Here is a 26,072-nt window from a genome sequence, read left to right on the forward strand (position 1 = left end):
TGATCATCTACATTTGCTCTCTTACAACACTAAACTATGTTTTCTACCTTTATCTTGTATCTACCTACCACTTCAGCATTTTATTAAAAATAATAATAATAAAGAGAGAAATGTGGTATCCACATATAAATCAAGTATAAAAATCAAATGAGTATTCATATTTGAACTGACTGTTTATAGTTCATAATGCATGAGCAAAACCGAAGGTTTCTGTGATGACTGCCCTTGTGCTGTTCACCATGTAACTTATTCACTATGTAAGAATTTGTTCTCCATGTAAGAACTTGTTTGTTATGCCTCAGAAGATTGGAGACTGATGAAAATTAGGCTTGGGGTGGATTAATGATTGTGCATTGAGCATTGACTCCCCTATACAGAATTTTATTGTTGTTAACAACCATTTGATCAATAAATATGAGAGATGCCCTCACAAAAAAAAAAAAAAGTATACACTTACAATGGTAAAATAATAAGTAACCGGGATGTAATGAATATAGTCAAGATATTGTAACAGCTTGGTATGGTGATAGCTGGTACCTAGAATTGTCATGTATATAAATGTTGAATCACTATGTTGTACACCTGAAACTAATGTAATGTAATACTGTGTGTCAACTACCCTTCAATAAAAAAACAATTATCTACAAAAAAAAAAAAAAAAATAGCAAGCACTACTTAGTTTTTCCAAAGTGAACATGATGAGATGAAGATTTATGATGAGCTGTTTTAAAAATATAAACATTGCATATTCCAGTAGTCCCCCACACACTTTGTTCTGGCTAAATGGAATTTGCTTCACAATTCCCCTGGGATACAAAGCTGCTCTGAACGCCGAAGAGGGAGACAGGCCTGACAGACATCAAGGGGAGCCACGTGACAGGTGGATGAGCTTCTCCCAGATGGTGCCTTTATCACAATGTTTTATGTATGTGATAATGAACATATTTCTTAGCTGCTGCAGCACATTTCAAATTGAGTGATACATTTTCATTTTAAATCAGACTCAAAGAGAGCCATAATTCTTAGGGAGGATGAAAATGGGTGTACTGAAGCTGAGGGCGGGGTCAGGGGGCCTGCAGCTTTGCATCTGTGCTCTCCAGCTTGCTGGCCTCTGGGGGCACTGACATGTATTAGCCTCAGACCAGCGCTAAGAATTCTGCTGCCAGGGCATCAGCAGGTTGGCTGAAGGACCTCAGCCTGCAAGCCCAGCTGAAAAGGACTGCCCTCTGCTTGCACCCAGGAGAAGAGGCCTCTGGACACTTCGTCACAAGCCTCTGCATTCTCTTTCCCTTTGCTTCCCTGTAAAGTGTTATTTGCCCTTTGGCCACTTAAGTGGGAGAAATGTAGGGAAATGCAAGTTCCCCTCATCAAAGAAGCCACTGATGTTTCCTTTGGAAAGAACTGTGCAAAGTTGTGCTTACTGGACATGCTAATCAAGTGAAATCCCTTGGATGAGTCTCAGCAGTTAAGGAACTGATTGCTTTCTGCGGACCTCCAGTCTGCTCAGGCCCCTCTGGTCCTATGATGGTCTCCCAAAGTCAGGTCAACAAAATGACTGCTTGACTCTACCCCGTGAGATAAGCACAGATGCTACTAGTGTATTTCCTTCAATAGCTAACATCCTGATGGACAGAGAGTATGTGGAAAGTCTCCCCTGCTTTACCACAGCTACAGCAGACACACACCAACCTCCTGGATGAAGTGCTTAGGTAGCACTTTTTTTTTTTTTAACCAGCGAGGTCACTCTCACTGGTTCCCACGGTTGGCAGGTGCAGACAGTTAAGCAAAGTGTGGAGTAAAATTACAGGTGTAATCTTTTATTACCTATTACAGGTAGCTTTGCCCCACAGCCCTCCTTCCCACCACTCATCTTACAAATAAATGCTACCCTTGGTGCCCTGGCTGAGGGAGAGGTGGTAAGATAAAAGAGAATTAAGGATCTAAATGAAATAATATGGATGATTCAACTTCATCTCTCAGTACTAATAAAAGTGCCACAAAATTATGGTGCCTCTTTCTGAAAGTTAGTATTTCAAATGGCAGTTTGGGGAGGGAATCCTCTCTTTGAACCTTCAGCAGACTTGGCTAAGACAGCAAATATAAGGCAGTGTCCTGGATCTAAGTCCAAACATTTATATCACAGCATTAAGTACCATTTTTTGTGATACCAGAAAATAATAGCCTCTCTGTCCTTCCTGAAATTTCCACAATACCTACAATTATAAAAACAAAAGGTACAGATGCTCTTGCAATTTTCTGCTAGAAAGAAGTCTCAAATAATGAGGGAGGCAGGGGAAGACACGCATCCACTGCCTCCTAAGAAGCCAGCACATCAGTGAGCACCTTGACTTTGCTGGCAGCTCTGACTGCAGCCAGGTGCAATGAGCAGTAGGAGACGCCTTTCTCCATACGGGCCTAAGGAGTTGAAGGGAAGGCATTCTTCCAGTTGCTAAGGAAGAGGCTGTCTGGATGAGGCAAAGGGCATACCTGGCATGCTCTGGCTGGGGGATGGAATGGTAGGTGGTGACTGAGCTGGCAGAGATGTGCTAAATCACCAGCTCAGACCTCACCTCCTTCGAGTTTCCTCTCACACTGGCCCCCGATATGTTGTTCTCTGTTCTAAGCTTGTATCACCTCTCCTCGACTGTGAGCTGCTAGTGGGCAGTGGGCACGACTTACATCCTCCCAGCAGCCAGCATAGAGCTGGATGCTAAATACAGGACGGGACAAGGAGGAGGAGGACAGATTACCAGCAGAGCAAGATACCATGAAGGTGAGAAACTCTCATCCTACAAAAAGCTCATGGGAGGCCATGGACGTAAAGCCCTCTCCCCCACCTCTTCCACCTCCCGAAACATGATTTTACTGTACAGCAGCCAGTGGAAGTGTGGGTGGCTTACACTTACACACTGTCACTCTGATTTCACAGAGATCTGCCTGAAGCATGGTCTACATTAACCGTACCAGACCCACAGCCTTCTAGCCTTTCCTTGACATTCTCCAAGGAAAGAGGTTCACCCCGCCTCCAAGTCACTTGTCCAAATATTATTCAGTCTGTTGGAGAGTTGTTTGTGGAACAGATGTTCCTTTATATACTGAGATGGGTCGCCAAGGCTCCTTCTGCCTCAGAACGCTTCCCTTGTTTCTTCTTCCCTGCTTGGCACAGTCCCAATGTTGATGCCTCCCACTTGACAGGCCCGCCATTAGCACCAATCACACAACTGGTCATGTGCCAAGATGAGCACCCAGTTTCTCTGCTCACCTCCAAGCCTCTACCTGTTCAGCACAGGTACTGCTAGGCACTCAGTCCCTGAGTTTCTTGCAGAAGGATCTTACATGTCCCTTAACTTGGGACATCTCAGCTCCACCTGGTTTGGCAACTTTAATTCTTAGACTGATCTCTTTAACTGCTTGGAGAGTTTTAAGAACTTTAAATTGTTCTTTTGAGGTGACCGGACACATCATGAAAACAAAGCTAAAAATTTCCAGTATAGACATGTTCTACCCAGATAATTAGGCTCATAATATGCAGTTTATGCTGGATGAGTAATAAGCATCTTATTAAGTGTTTAAGTCACCATACTGTGCTGAGGACTTTAGATGCATTATCATTTATTGCAACAGCCTATGAAGTAAGTATGATCATTCCACTTAACTATATGGGAACCCAGGCTCAGCGATTAACTAACTTGCCTGAGGTCACCCAACCAAGGAGTATGGGGGCAGGCACTGGAACTCAGGCCTCACTCCAAAGCCTAAGGCTCCTTTGCCTCTGGTCCAGGCTGCAGCCATGCAGTCTTGACTTTGATTTCCAAGCTGGACAGGGCAGGGAGCAGCTTGACACCAGGCCTCAGGTCTGGGCCCAGCCCCAGGGGGGTCAGACCATGAGATCCTACCCTACCCTTATTTCTCTGACAAACCTGTTTGGATGGCAACAATGAGATGGCTGGCAACCACCACCTAGCAGGGCGGAGGAAGGGTGGGTCTAGTCCTGACTCAACCACCAACTACCTGGTGACCATGGGCTTCCTTCGCAGGGCCTCACTTGTGAAAGTGCATTGAAATGACGTATCTATGCCAAGATATAACTCTGAAGTAAGGGCATGCCACAATACCTTCTTACCAAAAACTGCCACCCTATATTTTCCATCCCAAGTTATCTCATTAAACAAACAAGATGTTAGTCACAACTAACCTGACCCACAAATGGGTTGTGATGAAGTTTTGAGAAACACTGGACTAAAGATGGCAGACTGCAGAAAACTTCCTGAGCACAGCAGACAGAAGAGCCAGGAGCAGGCATGGAGCCCACCTGTCTGTAGAACAGTCTGGAAACCAGTGGCTCGGCAGCTCCCTAAGGTCCTTGTCAAGCCCTAAAGTTGAGTGAGCTATGCCTGATCTGAACCCTGTGCTCAAAGCAGCCACTGAAAGGAGGGCTGACTGGCCAGACTACAGTGCTTTGACCTAAGGCCGAATCTTGGCACCCACGGCCTGAGCCCCATTCCCTCGATCAAAAGGCTGACGGTGGATACCACAAGGCAGACAGGGAGAAGGAATGCAGGGCTTCATCTAAGAACCTCATTAATCGAAGTTGTCAGCTATTTGTGTTCAGACCACAAGGCCCAACAGCGAGATGGAGCTCCAGGACGCTCCCTTTCCCCTCGGCGGGGAGACGTGCAGATGAGGAAAACTAACAGCCATCCGCCCCGGCTAGGGCAGACCATTCTGAACAGTGCCTGAGCCTGTGGCTTTTGAAACGCTGCCTGGAGGTTGCAGGTTAGTGACAGTTCTTGTACTTTCCGGGTCAAATACAAATTCCTAATTCCAGCAACTTCCTTCCCAGGCCTAATATTTGGCAACTATTGATGGTTGTTTCTGGGTAATTAACCACTGCATATGAAAGGGTTCCTCAACTGCACTGGCAAAGTGCCAGGTGAGATGGCAGGGAGGTGGGGAGCCCGATAACATCTCCTCCTCCCCATCTGGCTCCATCTCCTGACACATACGGGACTTCTTTGGACAGGGGGTTCCTGTACACTTAAAACGATTAAGAGTATTATCTGTATTTTACCACTCACACACAAAAGCTAACACGGACGAGGTGGGAGTAAAGGAGAAATTCTCTTGCAACTGCCTCTAGCTAGCTCATCACCCGATTTGAATTCGAAAAGCTGCCCAAGAGGATGTCACTGTTGACTCCCATACTTCCCAAACCAAACTGAAATTCTCCCATCAGTCAGCATCCTGCTCAGCCGTCAGGGTTTGGGAACATTTTTGGGTGTGGGAGCATCTGTCTGTGGCTGACAGCACATAAAAGGGTGCCCTGTGGAGCCCAACCCTTGCTGCCCAGGTGGGCAGGTTTACCTGGATGGGTAGCCGGCGGCACTGATGCGTATGGTCTCCAACACCCCACATGCTCTGAGCTGCTGCACTGCTCTCTTTGGGTCAAAGCTGCAAAAACAACAAGATGAGCAATGAGTGATGGAACAGGAGAAAGACAAACTCTTCCTGCACCAAGGTTCAGACCATCATGCACGACTGAGCTCAAGGTTAGGGGCCAAGCACTGACTGAGAGACACTTACTGGCAGGCATGTGAGCCAGGCCAGCCTCTCAGTTCTAGGCACATTTGCATTCTCACTTGTAATCCTCCTCTTTGCCTACCTGAATCCTGTCCACCCTCCAAGACTCATTCCTGTTTCCTCTCCAGAGCCTTCCTTTATTATTTCCACCCACCTTTTTATGGGGTTAGTGTGAAGATTAAATGTAATGGCACATAAAAGCAGTTAGAACAGCACCTGGCACAACACTTGGGCGCACATATTGCTGGCTGTTATAATGGCTGTTAAGAATCAGAGATGAAGAAATTTATTTTCCCATCTTAGAGATATGAGCCATATCTTCAACAACACATATGCCCTAAAATGCTAAGTTGGCACTGAAAACCCAGTATTTATTCCAACATATATACTGAGCAGGACTCTAGAATAAAAAGTCAGACATGGTGGGCCTTCTAAGAGTGTCCCCACTTAAAGTGCATCACAGCAGCACATTACAAGGCGACATGTGAGGGACGTGACACAAGTGTGCAAAGAAACCACAGGGCAGATGTCAGGGTTGGCTGGAATAATCATGCCGTCTTCATGGAGACAGAATTAAGCTGAACTACAGTTAACCACTATTTACTATTTGCTGACTACTGCGCCTCTCCAGGAGAAATGGGGGAGGAATAAATGCTTCCCTTCGTCCTGGCTGGCATGCAGCTCAGCTAAAGCCTGGGGCCGTGCCTCTTCTGCTCCTTCCACTCTGGAAAGTGGGAGGGCAGGGGTGAGGCCCACAGGCTGAGTCCAGGTCCTGAGCATTACGCTGGCTTTGGCACACACCTTGGTGGGGCAGCCGGGCAGCTGGCCTGCCACGTTGGATAAATAGAGATGGCAGCTTCTTTACCCCTAGGATCCTAGCGGGCAACCTGTCACCACACTTGTTTGCCACGCTTCCTGACGACCCCAGCTGTTCTTCTCCCAGCAGCCGGGCCCACGCAGGAGTCTGACCCCTGCAGGATATCTGGCCTGGAGTCAGCCAGCCTCGCATTCGCCTCTCTCCATTGGAGACTCTGTCCTCCCATCTTTCCTCTGTGACCTGCTTAGCCTTTAGTTCTCATTGCTTTCTTATGCCAGGGACTCAAAAGTCCATCAAGGCAGACAGCGACCTGAGATGGCCTGGGTCAGCAGGCACATTCTGAGTGACACCACGCTGACCTTAACGCCAGGAACTCCTAGCCTTCCACATCAGCCCTGGGGCAGTGTCCCAGGAGTCACCCACCTTCCCCCAGGCCTGCGCTCACTCAGACTTCCTCAGCGGCCCCACCCCTACTCTCTTTAAGCACCCAGCTCCTCCACAGAGGCTCCGTGATCCCTCCAGTCCCAGGCACCCACGGCACCCGGTTGTGTAAGGCCAACCAGCACTGAAGGCTGCAGTCCTGGGCAAGGGGTTACTTCAGAGGAGTTAACCTAACCTTTTTAAGTAGAGACAAAGCCCCATAGTGGAGGGTCTTATAGGATAACCAGAAACAAAGGGCACACGCGTGCTGAGCTTTCACCATGCCACCGGCTTGCAGGCTCTGAGGCCTCCCAGCATGCAGCGCAGCGCCGGAATCACTGTGGTACGGGAGCACTGAGTCTCCCAAGCAGCTCCGCGGGACATGAAGGCTGTCTGTGGCCTTGAGCCATATGCGGCCGCCTTTGGGATGCAGGCTCTGCTGCTCACAGGTGCTGCCCCTCTCATGGCTAATGTGGTCAGTTGGGTCCTGAGTTACGATTGCAGGGTGGATGCACTTGAGCTTCAGAGGCGGTTTTCTGCACACTGCAGACTCTCCCCTGTGGCATTCTGCACCCGTCCTCCAGGGTAACAGCTTCTCCCCTCTGTGGGGCAAATTCATCCCACTGCACGGTGGGGATGGGCAGAATGCCTGGCAGGCACCTGCGACCTGCGGTCCTTCGTGGCCTGTGGGTCCAGCTGCAATCCCTCCTTCCTCCAGGCACTCCCCTCAGCACAAAATGAGCCAGTGCTCCCTGACAAGCTCTTCCCCCCTCAGAGAGACTATGCGCTTGCCTGGCACCCCCATCTCTCCCTGCTCCAGTACCCCTGTATCATGTCTGAGCTCAGGTGTTATCTTAGCTCTGGACTAGGTCCTGTCTACTGCCCAGGAAGCAGCTTGCTGCAAGTAGGTGTAAATCCCAGATGGAAGTTGGGGGCAGCTGCATCACTCACCCCACATACCAGGCTGGGCCCACGGAAGGTTAATCAGTTTTGAACTCAGCTTTAACTTTCTTCCCTGCTTCACGATACCTCAGCAAAATCACTTCCCTGCTCATATGTGCTCTTTCTTCCTGAGATGGCAACGTTCTCTTCCCGTGTGTTGAGGGGAGACGAGCAAGGGCAGTAGGACTTGATCTGGCCACCAACAACTACTGCCACTTGGGCAAAACACAGCCTTGCTGTAGCTCATTTTCCTTACTTGACAGGAGCTGAGACTATCTGCCTGACTACAATCCATTGGTTTGCGGTACTGACCAGTGGTATAAAAGACAGGAAGTGTTAGAAAAATCACACGGACACTATACTGAGATACTGCCATCAGCTTTCCTTGTTCACACTCCCCAGGGGCCACGGAAAGCCAGCCAGGCTTCTATATTTTCATCTTATCTCGTCAATAATAAAACTCCCTGTCAAATGCATATCTCCATCTTCCTCCCTGAATTTCTTACTGGTGACTCTGGGTGGAAACCAGCCCTTTCACCTGTTAAACTTTGAGGACCATGGTGAGGAGGAACAGCACCTAACTCTGAACCACAAGTCACCAAACATGTACAGGGTCAGAGTGCTGAGGTGCATGGTCATACTCCCCCCAACCTCAAGAAAATGTACAGGTTCCGCAGAGCCAGAAGCTTACTGGATGCAGAGGAAGAACCCCTGGTGGTAGAACTGGGCTCGCCTCAGCAGTCACAAGACACTTAATCAATTTCTGCACCGGCTGCAGGCTCTCAACCACTCCTTCAGGCTCTGCGCATTCTGCAGCTGTACTTCAGGACCCCTAGACTCTCAAGATTGCCTGCTTCTGAGACCAGTGGCCTAGCCTTCAGGGAATTCCCCCGACAAGTGACCCCAGGTCAGCACACTTGCCCGGGCCGCCTGGACACTTGACCACTCTCGCATCTCTGTTTCCACAGCACTTGTGTAGGACCACCACCCACAGCCCCCCAGTCACTTCTATGCTGTCACCAGTCATTTATGACTGGCCATTCCTTAGGGATGACGGGCACATCTTACCGTCGTTCTGTCTGTCCTAGTCCCCATCCAGTGAGTAGGGGGTATACTGGATGGTTTTTGAATAAAGGAAGCAGCACAGGGAAGACAACCTTTATACAACTGCTGCTATCAAAGAGTTTAGTGTAGGATGTCAGTTCTCCACTGGGGGTGATTTTGTCCTTCAAGGAATGGGACAATGTCTTAAAATATTTTTAGTTGTCACAACGGTGGGGATACTACTATCATACTAAAAGGCATAGGACTGCCTCCCACAATTACCTGGCCCCAAATGTCAAGAGGGCTGAGGTTGAGGTGGCCAGGGCTTAAGGGATGGGAGGAGGGATACAGCCCTTTTCTTCTAGAATAATGTTAATAATATTATACATTTTAACCATATAAAATTTTTTTTACTTCTTACAAATAATTCCCATTATCTCCATGAATTCTTTCATCAGGATAATTATTTTTTAACCATAATTAATAGCTGAAGAAGTGCGACAGTACAGGATGAGTATTTGATTAGCCAAACCATTGGTAGCAGAGACTGGACTAGAGTCCAGGTGTTCTGGCTTGGTTCAGGATTCTCCCTACTTTATTAGGAGGAAGATTTTGGTAGAGGGCAAAGGAAGGTCTTAAAAGATGGAATATTAGGACTAGAGAGTCCTTTTGAATGCCTCCAGCATTTTCTCTCATTTGGGAGGGGAGGCCAAGCAAGATAATCTGCTGTATGGCAGGTGCCAGCTTTGGATGAACTAAGTGCCCAAGGTCACAGCTGGCTGCGGGCAGAACTGGTACCCATCCCTCAACTCTTCTCTCTGGGGCCCGGCCCGCTGCTCCTGCCCTTCACACACAATCTGAGTCTTTCACGCACTCTGCTCTTCTAACAGCCTCTTTTCTTCTGGAGTCAGCTGGTAAACAGATGCCACATGAGGCGGATTCCTAAGCATGTCTTGGAAATTCGGAGGAGGGGAAAAGAGTGAACAGTCAGCATGCTTCAAAAAAGGCTGATTCGATACTGTCTTCCTAACCTTTTCCAGCACAAGACCCATCTGAGTGGAAGTCACTTTATTAAATGATAGGAATGGCAGAGTGGAGCTCAGATATTCATTCTTAGAGTTGCCAACATAAATTATTTCACAGAAAGAAATTCTGCTAGACTGAAAAAGAAATTAGAAAGACGGGAAGAAAGTGTTTAAAAAATTTAAAAAGGGGCGGAGCCAACATGGCAGCCTGAGTAGGACAGTGGGAATCTCCTCCCAAAAACATATATATTTTTGAGAATACAACAAATACAACTAATCCTAAAAGAGAGACCAGAAGACACAGGACAACAGCCAGACTACATCCACACGTGCGAGAGCCCAGCGCCTGGTGAAAGGGGTAAGATACAAGCCCCGGCCTGGCGGGACCCGAGCACACCTCCCCCCAGCTCCCAGCGGGAGGGAGCAGGAGCCCAGGACTGCTAAACACCCAGCCCCAGCCACCCGCACCAGAGCGCAGGCACAGAGCATGCGTGGAGGGCTGGAAACTAGGGAAACAGGGCAGCAAGACCTCTGAGCGGGTTCTGAAGGTGAAGCCCCTGTGACAAAGAAAAGCGAGTGCTTTTTGAAAGTCTTAAAGGGACAGGGACTTAACAGCTAGACGGAAACAACACAGGTCACAGCCCAGTGGTTGGAAATTACAGGGAAAAATGGGCACACTAACCCCCTGGGCAACAGCTCTGAGACCCCTCACGGAGGTAAACAGCCAAACAGCCCCACCCCCCGTCCATTACCCCTCCGGGCGCTGCGAAAGCAGAGAAACAGCCTAAGGCAAACTACGCCCACAGAAAGGGAGATCCCTCCATTCCGGCCGGGCAAGACACAAAGACCCAGTCTACACACAATTACCCAACACAAGCCACTACAGGTCGCAGTTGTCCCAGTAAAGAAAGGCCAGTAGCAAGTGAAAAGTTTGGCCTTCCCAGCTGACAGTCAATAGCACCTGTCAACATGAAAAGGCAAAAAAATGTGATCCAGACAAGACTAACCCAGACAGCTTCAGCATCTGCTACATCTTCCCCTGAGAAGGAACCTGGGGAGATAGATTTAACCAGTCTTCCTGAAAAAGAATTCAAAACAAAAGTCATAACCATGCTGATGGACTTGCAGAGAAATATGCAAGAACTAAGGAAGGAGAATACAGAAATAAAACAAGCTCTGGAAGGACTTCAAAACAGAATGGACGAGATGCAAGAGACCATTAATGGACTAGAAAACAGAGAACAGGAACGCAGAGAAGCTGACGCAGAGAGAGATAAAACGATCTCCAGGAATGAAAGAATTTTAAGAGAGCTGAGTGACCAATCGAAAAGGAACAATATATGAATTATAGGGGTACCAGGAGAAAAAGAGAGAGAAAAAGGGATAGAAAGTGTCTTTGAAGAAATAATTGCTGAAAACTTCCCCAAACTAGGGGAAGAAATGGCCTCTCAGAACACAGAGGTACACAGAACTCCCATGACAAGGGATCCAAGGAGGGCAACACCAAGACACATAATAATTAAAAGGGCAAAGACCAAAGACAAGGACAAAGTATTAAAGGCAGCCAGAGAGAAAAAAAAGGTCACCTACAAAGGAAAACCCATCAGGCTATCATCAGACTTCTCAACAGAAACCCTACAGGCCAGAAGAGAATGGCATGATATCCTTAATGCAATGAAACAGAAGGGCCTCAAACCAAGAATACTGCATCCAGCATGATTATCATTTAAATATGAAGGAGGGATTAAACAATTCCCAGACAAGCCAAAGTTGAGGGAATTTGCCTCCCACAAACCACCTCTACAGGGCATCCTACAGGGACTGCTCTAGATGGGAGCACTCCTAAAAAGAGCACAGAACAAAACACCCAACATATGAAGAAGGGAGGAGGAGGAATAAGAAGGGAGAGAAATAAAGAATCATCAGACTGTGTTTATAATAGCTCAATAAGCGAGTTAAGTTAGACAGTAAGATGGCAAAGAAGCTAACCCTGAACCTTTGGTAACCACAAACTTAAAGCCTGCAATGGCAATAAGTACATACCTTTCAATAATCACACTAAATGCAAATGGACTGAATGCACCAATCAAAAGACACAGAGTAATAGAATGGATAAAAAAGCAAGATCCATCCATATGCTGCTTACAAGAGACTCACCTCAAACCCAAAGACATGCACAGACTTAAAGTCAAGGGATGGAAAAAGATATTTCATGCAAACAACAGAGAGAAGAAAGCAGGTGTTCCAATTCTGGTATCAGACAAAACAGACTTCAAAATAAAGTAACAAAGACAAAGAAGGACATTACATAATGACAAAGGGCTCAGTCCAACAAGAGGATATAACCATTATAAATATATATGCACCCAACACAGGAGCACCAACATACCTGAAACAAATATTAACAGAACTAAGGGAGGAAATAGAATGCAATGCATTCATTCTAGGAGACTTCAACACACCACTCACTCCAAAGGACAGATCCACCAGACAGAAAATAAGTAAGGACACAGAGGCACTGAACAACACACTAGAACAGATGGAACTAAAAGACATCTATAGAACTCTACACCCAAAAGCAACAGGATACACATTCTTCTCAAGTGCACATGGAACATTCTCCAGAATAGACCACATACTAGGCCCCAAAAAGAGCCTCAGTAAATTCCAAAAGACTGAAATCCTACCAACCAACTTTTCAGACCACAAAGGCATAAAACTAGAAATAAACTGTACAAAGAAAGCAAAAAGGCTCACAAACACATGGAGGCTAAACAACACGCTCCTAAATAATCAATGGATCAATGACCAAAATCAAAATGGAGATCCAGCAATATATGGAAACAAATGACAACAACAGCACTAAGCCCCAACTTCTGTGGGACACAGCAAAAGCAGTCTTAAGAGGAAAGTATATAGCAATCCAAGCATATTTAAAAAAGGAAGAACAATCCCAAATGAATGGTCTAATGTCAAAATTATCGAAATTGGAAAAAGAAGAACAAATGAGGCCTAAGGTCAGCAGAAGGAGGGACATAATAAACATCAGAGAAGAAATAAATAAAATTGAGAAGAATAAAACAATAGCAAAAATCAATGAAACCAAGAGCTGGTGTTCGAGAAAATAAACAAAATAGATAAGCCTCTAGCCAGACTTATTAAGAGGAAAAGAGAATCAACACAAATCAACAGCATCAGAAACGAGAAAGGAAAAATCATGATGGACCCAACAGAAATACAAAGAATTATTAGAGAGTACTATGAAAACCTAGATGCTAACAAGCTGGGAAACCTAGCAGAAATGGACAACTTCCTAGAAAAATACAACCTTCCAAGACTGACCCAGAAAGAAACAGAAAATCTAAACAGACCAATTACCAGCAACGAAATTGAAGTGGTAATCAAAAAACTACCAAAGAACAAAACCCCCGGGCCAGATGGATTTACCTCGGAATTATATCAGACATACAGGGAAGACATAATACCCATTCTCCTTAAAGTTTTCCAAAAAATAGAAGAGGAGGGGATACTCCCAAACTCAGTCTATGAATCCAACATCACCCTAATACCAAAACCAGGCAAAGACCCCACCAAAAAAGAAAACTACAGACCAATATCCCTGATGAACGTAGATGCAAAAATACTCAACAAAATATTAGCAAACCGAATTCAAAAATACATCAAAAGGATCATACACCATGACCAAGTGGGATTCATACCAGGGATGCAAGGATGGTACAACATTCGAAAATCCATCAACATCATCCACCACATCAACAAAAAGAAAGACAAAAACCACATGATCATCTCCATAGATGCTGAAAAAGCATTTGACAAAGTTCAACATCCATTCATAATAAAAACTCTGAGCAAAATGGGAATAGAGGGCAAGTACCTCAACATAATAAAGGCCATCTATGATAAACCCACAGCCAACATATTGAACAGCGAGAACCTGAAAGCATTTCCTCTGAGATCGGGAACTAGACAGGGATGCCCACTCTCCCCACTGTTATTTAACATAGTACTGGAGGTCCTAGCCATGGCAATCAGACAAAACAAAGAAATACAAGGAATCCAGATTGGTAAAGAAGAAGTTAAACTGTCACTATTTGCAGATGACATGATACTGTACATAAAAAACCCTAAAGACTCCACCCCAAAGCTACTAGAACTGATATCAGAATACAGCAAAGTTGCAGGATACAAAATCAACACACAGAAATCTGTGGCTTTCCTATACACTAACAATGAACCAACAGAAAGAGAAATCAGGAAAACAACTCCATTCACAATTGCATCAAAAAAAAAAAAATACCTAGGAATAAACCTAACCAAAGAAGTGAAAGACTTATACTCTGAAAACTACAAGTCACTCTTAAGAGAAATTAAAGGGGACACTAACAGATGGAAACTCATCCCATGCTCATGGCTAGGAAGACTTAATATCGTCAAAATGGCCATCCTGCCCAAAGCAATATACAGATCTGATGCAATCCCTATGAAACTACCAGCAACATTCTTCAATGAACTGGAACAAATAATTCAAAAATTCATATGGAAACACCAAAGACCCCGAATAGCCAAAGCAATCCTGAGAAAGAAGAATAAAGTAGGGGGGATCTCACTCCCCAACTTCAAGCTCTACTATAAAGCCATAGTAATCAAGACAATTTGGTACTGGCACAAGAGCAGAGCCACAGACCAATGGAACAGACTAGAGAATCCAGACATTAACCCAGACATATATGGTGAATTAATATTTGATAAAGGAGCCATGGACATACAATGGTGAAATGACAGTCTCTTCAACAGATGGTGCTGGCAAAACTGGACAGCTACATGTAGGAGAATGAAACTGGACCATTGTCTAACCCCATATACAAAAGTAAATTCAAAATGGATCAAAGATCTGAATGTAAGTCATGAAACCATTAAACTCTTGGAAGAAAACATAGGCAAAAACCTCTTAGACATAAACATGAGTGACCTCTTCTTGAACATATCTCCCTGGGCAAGGAAAACAACAGCAAAAATGAACAAGCTGAAAAGCTTCTATACAGCAAAAGACACCATCAATAGAACAAAAAGGAATCCTATGGTATGGGAGAATATATTTGAAAATGACACATCTGATAAAGGTTTGACGTCCAGAATATATAAAGAGCTCACACGCCTCAACAAACAAAAACCAAATAACCCAATTAAAAAATGGGCAGAGGAACTGAACAGACGGTTCTCCAAAAAAGAAATACAGATGGCCAACAGACACATGAAAAGATGCTCCACATCGCTAATGATCAGAGAAATGCAAATTAAAACTACAATGAGGTATCACCTCACACCAGTAAGGATGGCTGCCATCCAAAAGACAGAGAACAACAAATGTTGGCGAGGCTGTGGAGAAAGGGGAACCCTCCTACACTGCTGGTGGGAATGTAAGTTAGTTCAACCATTGTGGAAAGCAGTATGGAGGTACATCAAAATGCTCAAAACAGACCTACCATTTGACCCAGAAATTGCACTTCTAGGAATTTACCCTAAGAATGCAGCAATCAAGTTTGAGAAAGACCAATGCACCCCTATGTTTATCGCAGCACTATTTACAATAGCCAAGAATTGGAAGCAACCTAAATGTCCATCGATAGATGAATGGATAAAGAAGATGTGGTACATATACACAATGGAATACTACTCAGCCATAAGAAAAGGGCAAATCCTACCATTTGCAGCAACATGGATGGAGCTAGAGGGTATTATGTTCAGTGAAACAAGCCAAGCGGAGAAAGAGAAATACCAAATGATTTCACTCATCTGTGGAGTATAAGAACAAAAGGAAAAACTGAAGGAACAAAACAGCAGCAGAATCACAGAACTCAAGAATGGACTAACAGGTACCAAAGGGAAAGGGACTGGGGAGGATGGGTGGGTAGGGAGGGATAAGGGGGGGGAGAAGTAGGGGGGTATTAAGATTAGCATGCATGGGGGGGTGGAAGAAAGGGGAGGGCTGTACAACACAGAGAAGACAAGTAGTGATTCTACAACATTTTGCTATGCTGATGGACAGTGACTGTAAAGGGGTTTATAGGGGGGACCTGGTATAGGGGAGAGCCTAGCAAACATAATATTTGTCATGTAAGTGTAGATTAGTGATACCAAAAAAAAAAGGGCAGTTCCTGTGTGGTGACCTCCAATGAGTTCTACACAATGGTATAAAGGGCATATAAAAGTGTAGGCAAAGGGTCTGTTTGTGTTTATACAGAGGATCAAAGCCTAATTTGGCTACCCCGAAAATGAACTAAGATACGGTATGAAAAAGAACTTCCAACATCAGCACTCTCTGGAAGACTCATGCCAGAAGATGATCATCAAAAAACCCCAACAAAGATCCACACACTGCTACAAGTGTAGATGCACTCATCCCACCAGTTCCTGGACTTGCCATGGGAATGAAGAAGGAGATATCTAAGCTGGCCTGTGCATACAGTAAAACAACAAATTTGACTGGATCCATACTGTTGGAACACAACCAAGAATTAGGAGAAGTGCAAATTGTAGCACTCCAAAATCTTACAACTACAGACTATTTACTGTTAAAAGAACATAAGGGATGTGAACATTCCCCAGGAATGGGTTGTTTTAATTTGTCTGATTTCTCTCAGACTGTTCAAGTTTAGTTGGACAATATCCACCATATCATAGATAAGTTTTCACAAATGCCTAAGGTGCCTAACTGGTTTTCTTGGTTTCACTGGAGATGGCTGGTAATTACAGGTATGCTTTGGCTATGTAACTATACTCTTATTATGTTAATGTGTGTGCGCAATTTAATTAGTAGCTTAAAACCTATACATGCTGAAGTTACTCTCCAAGAAGATATGTCAAAGAAATAATCAATCTTCCCATGTTTTCTTCCGCCTGCTACTTCTATAGCTTTTCTTCTTCCTTCCTAATTACAACCCTTAAATAGAATTCGTGCCTCATATCAAATTTACTGAGTATAGTAGCTTAAAACCTATACATGCTGAAGTTACTCTCCAAGAAGATATGTCAAAGAAAAATCAACCTTCCCATGTTTTCTTCCGCCTGCTACTTCTATAGCTTTTCTTCTTCCTTCCTAATTACAAACCTTAAATAGAATTCGTGCCTCATATCAAATTTACTGAGTATCATAATTCTTCCAAGTGGTAAAGATACCTCAAGACAAATGCTGGGCATAGAAGCCACAGGGCATAAATATGCAAAGAAGTAAAAAGCTAACCTTTTCAAACAATAAGGCTTCTCTCTCACTTACCAACTTTACATTTCCCTGTATGGCCCCGGAAGATGACTGGTTAGCCAGAGACGGGTAAGATTCCTCAAGGGAGGAACAACGTAAGACAGGCACAGTCGCAGGGGGGCCATCAGGTGAGAAATTGGGGATCAACAGAGGTGAGGCTTAGAACCTCACCCACCCCTGTTCTGAGAGAAATCTTCTGCATACATAGATGTTTTATGGCCCTTGTCTAGCTTGGATTAACACATAGTCTACAGGCACACACCTGATCATCTACATTTGCTCTCTTACAACCCTAAACTATGTTTTCTACCTTTATCTTGTATCTACCTACCACTTCAGCATTTTATTAAAAATAATAATAATAAAGAGAGAAATGTGGTATCCACATATAAATCAAGTATAAAAATCAAATGAGTATTCATATTTGAACTGACTGTTTATAGTTCATAATGCATGAGCAAAACCGAAAGTTTCTGTGATGACTGCCCTTGCACTGTTCACCATGTAACTTATTCACTATGTAAGAATTTGTTCTCTATGTAAGAACTTGTTCGTTATGCTTCAGAAGATTGGAGACTGACGAAAATTAGGCTTGGGGTGGATTAATGATTGTGCATTGAGCATTGACTCCCCTATACAGAATTTTATTGTTGTTAACAACCATTTGATCAATAAATATGAGAGATGCCCTCACGAAAAAAAAAAAAAAGTACACACTTCCAATTGTAAAATAAGTAAGTAACCGGGATGTAATGTACAGCATAAGGAATATAGTCAGAATATGGTAACAACTTGGTATGGTGATAGCTGGTACCTAGAATTATCATGTATATAAATGTTGAATCACTGTATTGTACACCTGAAACTAATGTAATACTGTGTGTCAACTACCCTTCAATAAAAAATAGTTATCTACAAAAAAAAAAAAAAATTTAAAAATATACCTCCTCTGGCCAGAGGAAACAGAAATAGCACATGTGGATGGAGACTCAGGGTAATGGAAGCAGCGGCTGCAGAGGTTAAGTGAGAGAATGTTCAGAAGGCGTACAGGAGTTCCAGGCAAGAAAGAAAGAGTCTCAAACAAGGTGATAGTAGAAGGAAAAGGGAGAAAGGTGAGAAATTTTCAAGGAGACTCCCTGGGGATTTGACAACGATTGGACACTGGGGAGAATGGAAGGAAGAATCAAGGATTATGTTCTCCAATATGGTAGACAAGCCACCTATAAATATTTGAACATAATTCAAATGAAATTAAAAATTCAGTTCCTTAATCACACTAGCCAAGCACCCGGCAGCACCTGTGACTTGTGGCTACTGTGTTGCACAATGCAGATTACAGAACAGTTCCATTACCACAGAAAGTTCTACTGGGAAGCATTAGTCCAGAGGGACCCTCGGGTTTCCGGTTTGGAAGAATGGGTGTGGTGGGTGGATGAGATGTCAGGAGATGGTTATGTCATTTTCTACAAGGCAGACCAACAAAGAAGAACCGTTCTTGGGGGCACAGGGGTGGCAGGGAAGGAGTCTGGCTTCAGAAATGTTGAATGTGAGGTGGCCAATGAAGCTGCAGTAGGCATTCAGAAATTCTGGTCTGGAATTTGGCAGAAACCAGAGATGTACACAGATACTGAAGAGTCACTGTTATGTAGATCTGGGTGGGGTCAGCCATGTGGGGCCCAGAATGGGACAAAAATTTTCAAGGTAGAGGTAGAATGTGATCAGAGTAGGCTGAGGCATGAGGAGAAGGTGAGCAAGTGTGGATAACTCCGGAAGCTCAATGCGAGAGGGGACATGAGTGACAGGGCCATCTCCTCGACTTACCACTAGGCACATTATCTGAGGTCAAGTTTCCTCAACGGAAGAAGCCTTTTCTGACCACTTCGGCCGTCCTCCCATCTCCGAATTAAACATTCTCTGTGAGACACACATCTGTACTTAATGACATATTTTTAGGTGGCTCTCTAAGCATGTACATTTCTCTACACCATTGTAAGCTCTGTGGGATTGGGGAACTGTATCTTTTCATTTTCTTGAATTCTCCTGGACAGCAGACAGGTGGAACTTGGTACATGTCTTCAGGCTCATATATGGCATATAAGCCATTTGCCAACTGAAAGACCAACTATCCATCCTGCTAGAGACAGCAGACCCCTGCGAGGCTGGGCCTGCTTGTGCCACCTGAACTTCTAACAAAGCCCAGTTCCGGGAGAGAGGAGCCTGGCAATGACTACACAGGTACTTACTGGAAGGGGAGCTTCTCGTCGTTGGGCTTGATGCAGCGCACGTAGTGTGGCGTCGTGGCGTTCAGGGTCTCCATGAGCAGGTGCAGGGAGGTGCGGAACTGGGAAGACAGGGAGTGCCTAGTTAGTTAGCACTTCGTGGGTGTGTAATACAAAGAAATGCCTCTAGACTGTTAATATTTTGGTTATCATTACTCCGGGAGGATAGAAATTCAGAGACCTGAGGTCACTTTCTAGCTCGACACTCCTGCCTTGCTGTATGACCAGAATCAAGTCCCTCCTGTCTCCTGGCATCAGGATTCCTCAGACTAAACGGGGAGCCACTCCCCCTAATGTGCCTCAGTGTCATGGACCACAGAAGATGAAAGGTAATTCCACGAGGTGTGAGAGATGACCACTGTCACTGGAGGCCTGTTTTTCCGAGGCCACTGACTGAGCCTTGACATCAGGTGCCTGGGCAGTCTGGAAATCATTACACTAGTGTGACATGTCCTGAGCAGGCAAATCCACTGAAACAGAAATGCAGGTGGTTGCCAGGGGCTCGGTGGGCATCGTCTTCCCTCAGGAGGCACACTGGACGTCAGAGCCCATGAAGATCCCTTAGCAGAAGCTGCTTTTTAGTTTTCTGCTCCCCAGGCTTATTTAACCCTCCCTCTCCACCCTGTAGACATCTAGACCCCTCAACTGTCTGTGGTCTTGTGACAGGGTCCTACCACAGAGGTTGAAAGCACTGCTTGGGGTACAGTCACCCCCATCCTTGCTCCTGTCTGCTCCCTGTAGAGAAGGTTTTTGCAGTTCCCTTCCTCTGAGGGCACAGAGACTGGGCTGGGCAGCTGTGGATGCCAAGGCCACTGTGGCTTCCCTCTGACTTGCAGCTAGCCCTGCCACATGAGCCACAGCTCCCAGGTTCCTGCCATGAGCCCTGGGCTGACCTGGTGGCCCACGGTTTTCTTGTGCTCCTTGTTGGGCGCTTTCAGCAGGGGCCTGGCAGAGCGAACGTGGATCTTTGAAGATGAGCCCTTCCCGGGTGTGGTGGTGGCAGGGACAGGGTCTCTGTCATCATGAAACAGGTCAGCCACTAGTGGGAACTAGACACAAACACAGGAGGAGTACTGAAAACAGGATCTCTTTGATTTTATGTTTCATCTCTTTCAAAGTAGCTTTCCAGGATATGTGTTTTCCAGAGAAACACATACCAAGAAACACATGTCCACACAAGGCCTTGTACACCAAGGTCTATGGCAGCATTGTTTATAATAGCCCCAAAGTGGGAACAACCCCTACATCCCTATAAGTAGATACACAGCATAGCCATACAATGGAATATTACTCAACAGTATGAAGTGTGAAGTGTGCACACATGCTACCACACAGGCAACGCAGGTAAACAGGGAGAGAAGCTGTACACAAAAGGCCATGTAGTATGTGATTCCATTTACATGGACGTCTAGGGAACAGAAAGTCAGTGTTTGCCATGGGCTGGGGGAGGGGCAAGTGGCGTGACTGCAAATTGGCACAGAGGTTCTTTCTAGAGTAATGAACATGTTCTAGAATTAAGAGCAGTGATGGCTGCACAACCTGGCGAGCATCCCTAAAAACCACCGAATTGTATGCTTTAAAAGGGTGATTTTTTGGTATAGGATATAGATCTCAGATTAAAGGAAGGAAAGAAGAAAGTAACTTCCCCAATCTCAGGCTTCACCTACAAAGGTGGGCAGCATCTCCTCTCCTTGCACTGCCGTAGCGAGAATTTTGCTCTAACAGGGCTATCTTCCCACGGTTGTTATTGGATCTTGTAAAGTTATTTAACTTCTCTCAGTCATTATTTCTTCATCAGTAACAGAGGGATAAGAATGTACCCGTTATATGGAGTTGCTATGAGACTAAATAACGCGTCTGTGTTCATGCTTCATGCGGACCAGGATGAACATCAGGCCTTGTATGAGATGCTGGTGGAACAGGGAGTCTCAGCCCTTGGGATACTCAGCCCTGCCCCCTCCCTTGGGGAAGTCAAGACTGGGCCTAGAATAAAGGGCTGTAAGGCCTGTATTACACATTTATCAGAGGAGAGTAGGTAAAAGGAAGGGAGCAGCTCCATTCACTTACTCTGAGCCACTTCCAATCCCAAAAGAACAGAGGCCAAACGCTAGTGCCTCAGACTCTAGGCTCTGCTCCTGCTCAGCCCCCTGCACCCTTCTTCTTTAACCCCCATTGGAACAGATGTCTCCCCATCCTACCACCATGGCCGAATGCCCCAGTCTAACCTCCAAGGGCTCCACAATCTGACCCTGCCCTCCTCTCCGAGGACACCTCTTAAAGCAATTAAGTTAACAGCTTTGCTCTCCCTTAAGCCGCCATGCTCATTACTCCCACCTCCTCACCTCTGCTCAGTCTGCTCTTACCTGAGACACCCCACCCTTCCTCCTCTCTGCTCCTGAGAAGCCCATCTCGGAGCCCAGCTCTGCATCCTCCACAACCCTGTCCCAGACTGCCTACTGGATCTGCCTCCCCCAGGATCACCCTGAGCCACGTTTGCTGGGCCTCCGAGCCTCCCCCTGCACACAGGCTGAGGAGAGGATTCAAAGAGAGAGTCCACAGACGCATACAGAAGTGGGCCCAGCATATAACCAGTGCTCAAACATTATGTAGTTTTATTTTTCTTAGGAGTGTATACATGAAAAATCTGTCTATACTATAAAAGTACAGATGCCTGAGAACGTCAGAATCATGGAATTTCAGATCTGGAGAAGCGACGAAGATCAAGTCTTGAGGCGGCAGGTAAGGCAAGGGGAGCTCGGGGAGAGGGGTCCTCCCAGAATCCTGCTTCTGCCTTGGTTTGCCCAGCACCACACCTGGTCAGTATCAGCTAGCTCAGGGCCATTGGCAACGGCCGACACAGGGCCGGAAGCCCAGCCTCTGCATGCCCAGGTCAGAGCTTATTTCAGTACACAAAGGTATTCCGGCCATTCCCTGACCTAGACACTGCAACATCAAGGAAGTGGAAATACAAATGGTTTAAGTCATAAACTATTTCTTTATCTCCAAGGTATCTGCACAGTTTCCTGCCTTATTAAGGAAGCTTTCAGGGAGGTGTGTGGTGGAGCCCGTGATCTTTGAAAGTGATCCACTCCCAGGCATGAAGGTAGGAACGTGGTCCTCGTCATCATGAAAGAAGGAACATTAAACACATCAAAGGACACTTCATGAGACATTCCTCTGGCAGACAACATTGTCAAATTCAGAGCAGGAGACTTAAGCTAAGGAAAGCTTAACGTGCAACATTCCTTCATGTAAGGCCACAGGTTCTGATGGCGGCAATGGTCAGCTTATGCTCTGATACTGTGCCACATGTAACTTTCCAGACCTACAAATTCAGTCCTACTTTGGGTATTTACTGTGTACCATGCCAATAGCTTGGAAAGTAAAAGAATCATAAAGGGATAGGTCCAAAATTCACAAAATAACTCAACAGCATACTCCATTAGCACTTTACATTAATATTTCAGGGGTGTTCAGAAAGTCTTAGAAACTAACAAGGGTTTAGGCATCACATATGGGCTTTTTCATATTCCCATCTACAGTAGGCCCTGGCTTGTCCCCTCCTGCCACCAGAGATGCCTGACACTACATAGTTATAACATTAACTGAGAACTTGTGACGTCTCAATGTTACTACGTTACGATGTCTGGACAAAAGAAAAGATGGTGCTAGTTACACAGTAAAACTTCAGAACCTGGATGTTAGATCCAGGTGACTGAGTACATGCAAAAGCAGTTTCTGCAACAAAAGGCAAGATGCTTGAGCTGCTGGGTGACGTGACTAGGGATATGAAACACATGGTGACCATCCTACTCCCTTTTGCCACCTGACCTCCCCAGGACACACATAGGACCACTGGCAAGAATGTGAGGCATCCACCGTGAGAGGCCAGGGAGATGCAGAGGCGTTGCTCACTGAGCATCCCCCACTGTGGGGACCCTTGGCATTCTTTGCACATTAAGGTTAACTTGTGTGAATTCACAGCTCAAAGCGCTCGTCTTCACCAAAGCTGAAGCCTGGTCCCGGGCAGGGATCCTCCACAGTCACAGAGAAGCAGGGCCAGTGTGCTCGCCCATGCGTGCAGGGTTCTGCTGACTAGTGCTCAAAACCAGCTGGTTCAAGTCAAGGGGGGTGTCTTCTGCATTCTAAACTAAAACAGAACATACAAATTACTTCCTCCTACCTCACCCTTAGGTATTATCCATTTACATTTTTAGGATTTCAATTTTAGAGTCAAAAGTAATTGTACCTCACAAGTCAGCATTTCATTTTCCACTGCACATGAGCTAACCACATGGGTTATTAAACACCTAAATCACTGTGTGCACATGCATGCTGGAGTCAGCTCACATGTGCTACAAAGTTCCATTCTTCCTTTGCACTCTTCATTTGTTCATAGACACACCAGCCATCAGAAGCACCTTCTGCACACAAATAAAAGTTGTGGGTCCTTAACTCCATGGTCTGGGGTTTAAGTTCAGTCTAAAAACACCAGATAATAACCTCAAGGCCAATCACCACCTCTGGTAGGCAGCTTGAGTCCATCCTCACCGCTGGCTACACTGTGGCTGGGACAGGCTGGTGACAACCATGACACCACAGGCATAAGAAACATATTCCTGAGTAAAGTGATCCCTGAATCCCAGCTCTGGGGCCTCGCTGTCAGGCAGGTGGCATGGAGGGCCACCCCAATGAGATCATTAAGGAGGTTTCCCAATTTCAGCTGCTACCAGCTGATAATCCTGTTCCTATTCTCAGCGTTTTTGAAATGGCTCATCTTCCTCCTCTTTTCTCAACACATGGTAGTTCAAAGTCATAAATATTGTCTGCTTAGAGCAAAGGTAACTAGGCTGCTGGAGGAATAAAGACAACTCAGGTATGATGTAAAAATCTGGCTAAAATTTGTGTGTACTACCATCATGGAAAGTCAGACTTTCATTAGTACTCAATTCGTGTGCCTTCAAAGAAAAGTAAATATTAGGTCATTGAATGTCAAGAAAGTAGACTGAATGGTCGTTCATTCATTCACTCACCAACACTGCCTGCCTGCCAGATATGCAACAAAGACAGTCGGTGCTGGGGACTGGGAGCACAAAAGCTAACAGCCTCTTGCACATCACAGAGTTTATGGTCTAGCACGGAAGGTGAACACTAATCAATTAACTGCACAATTAAAAGCATAATGACAAGATGAGCGTGCTGAAGGATATTGAATCAGGGGCCTTGGGCAGGGGAAATCAGGACAGGATTCTCTTTGGAAGAGATGTTTGAGCTGGCTGGTTACTTAGCAAGTAGGAAACATGGTATGGGGTAGAGCAACCTGCTCATTCAGGGAATTGCTATAAAGCCAGTACAGCAATGGTACACAAAGGGAGGGGGAAGCAAGAGGGACAGCTCACGCAGGGGCTTGGCTGAAGATTTTGGTCTTTATTTTTAAAGTAATAGGAAGTCATTAAGGGTAGGAGCTAACATTTATTGAGGACTCAGAATGGGCCAGGCATCTGTGAACCCACTTAATTCTGCCAGCCACCACTTGGTGTAAGTACAACGTACGCCATTTTACAGGTGGGGAAACTTAGAGCGCTCATGGTCACAGAGCAAGTCGGCAGTCAAGGCAGGACTTGCCCCAGACAGCCCAGGCAACAACATACTGCACTGGGGAGCACTAGCCAGAGCTCTCTCGGGAAAGGCCACCTGGCGGCAGCATGACAAAGGCTGAAGCGCACTGCACGTGAAGCCCTGTGACAGGTGCCTGAACAGGTGGCTACGTGAGCTCAGGACTTGGCGAGAAGGGCTTATGGCCCGGCAGGTTCCTAGGAGGCACAGGGGTACGGCAGAAAGGGTGCTGAGCTTGGGTCAGGAGACCTGACTTTTCCACCCAACTCTGCCACTTAGTTGGCTGTGTGACTTAACTTTCTCATCTATAAAAATGAGGGAATTGAACGAGATGATTCCTTTAAATCATTCCCAGACCTAGACACCTGCATTTTCTCCCCCTTTCACTGGCTTCTTCCCTGAACACGTAACTCGGTTCAAGTTTCCTTTGCAATCAAAAGCTTCCTGGCTCAGCTTTTCTCCTTTCACTGGCCCCCTCCCCCCAGGCCACCATCCCAGGTAGGTGTCTGCAGACGCTGCTTTCCAGCTCAGCCCTTTGCAGCCCTGCCTCCACCACACAGTCTGTGGTCTCCCCGCGCTGCTGAAACCAATCCCGACAGCAATGTGGGACTCCAAGTGCAATATCCAGGTGTGGGAAGTGGTGTGGTTCCATCCTTGACATGTTTGAAGGCCTCCACACCCTCGGTCTGTGCCTCGTCTCTGAAGACCTCCTCCCACAGACTCAGCACCTCCATGGTCCTCAAATGCTACTTTCTTCTTTGCTCTTTTTCAGCACCTTCCACAGCCCATCTTCCTGTACTTCTCTCCTTTGTGTTGCCATTTCCCAGAACTGTATCCTCACCTTTATCTTTTCTCTTAGACTCAGTCCCTGGCCAGCCTCATTCATGCCCATGGCTTTAACTATCATGCTTCAGCCTGCCTCCCAGTCTTGCCCCTTTTCCACCCCATGACCCACAGTTCCAGCTGTCTGCCCAGTACCTTCCTCCCTGTACCATTCTCTGGATGTTCCACCCACTGTCTCCCCAATTCTGGGATAGAGATCCTGCCATCACCCTACTTCTCATCCCAGT

General features: G+C 45.8%; 1 protein-coding gene across 2 annotated transcripts in view; it reads right to left on the bottom strand.

Moving 5' to 3' along the window:
• The window catches only part of MYO5B (myosin VB), a 350,447-nt gene that overhangs the window by 89,846 nt on the left and 234,529 nt on the right, over positions 1-26,072 (bottom strand). For both annotated transcript variants that reach the window (XM_057504168.1, XM_036918614.2), the window contains exons 15-17: positions 20,280-20,435; positions 19,351-19,448; positions 5,365-5,451 (exon numbers count right to left, since the gene is read on the bottom strand). In XM_057504168.1, coding sequence (XP_057360151.1) covers positions 5,365-5,451; positions 19,351-19,448; positions 20,280-20,435 — 341 coding nt within the window. The remainder of the gene's footprint in view (positions 1-5,364; positions 5,452-19,350; positions 19,449-20,279; positions 20,436-26,072) is intronic.

This window comes from Manis pentadactyla, chromosome 6 (assembly GCF_030020395.1).
Source record: "Manis pentadactyla isolate mManPen7 chromosome 6, mManPen7.hap1, whole genome shotgun sequence".
Classification (NCBI taxonomy): Eukaryota; Metazoa; Chordata; class Mammalia; order Pholidota; family Manidae; genus Manis; species Manis pentadactyla.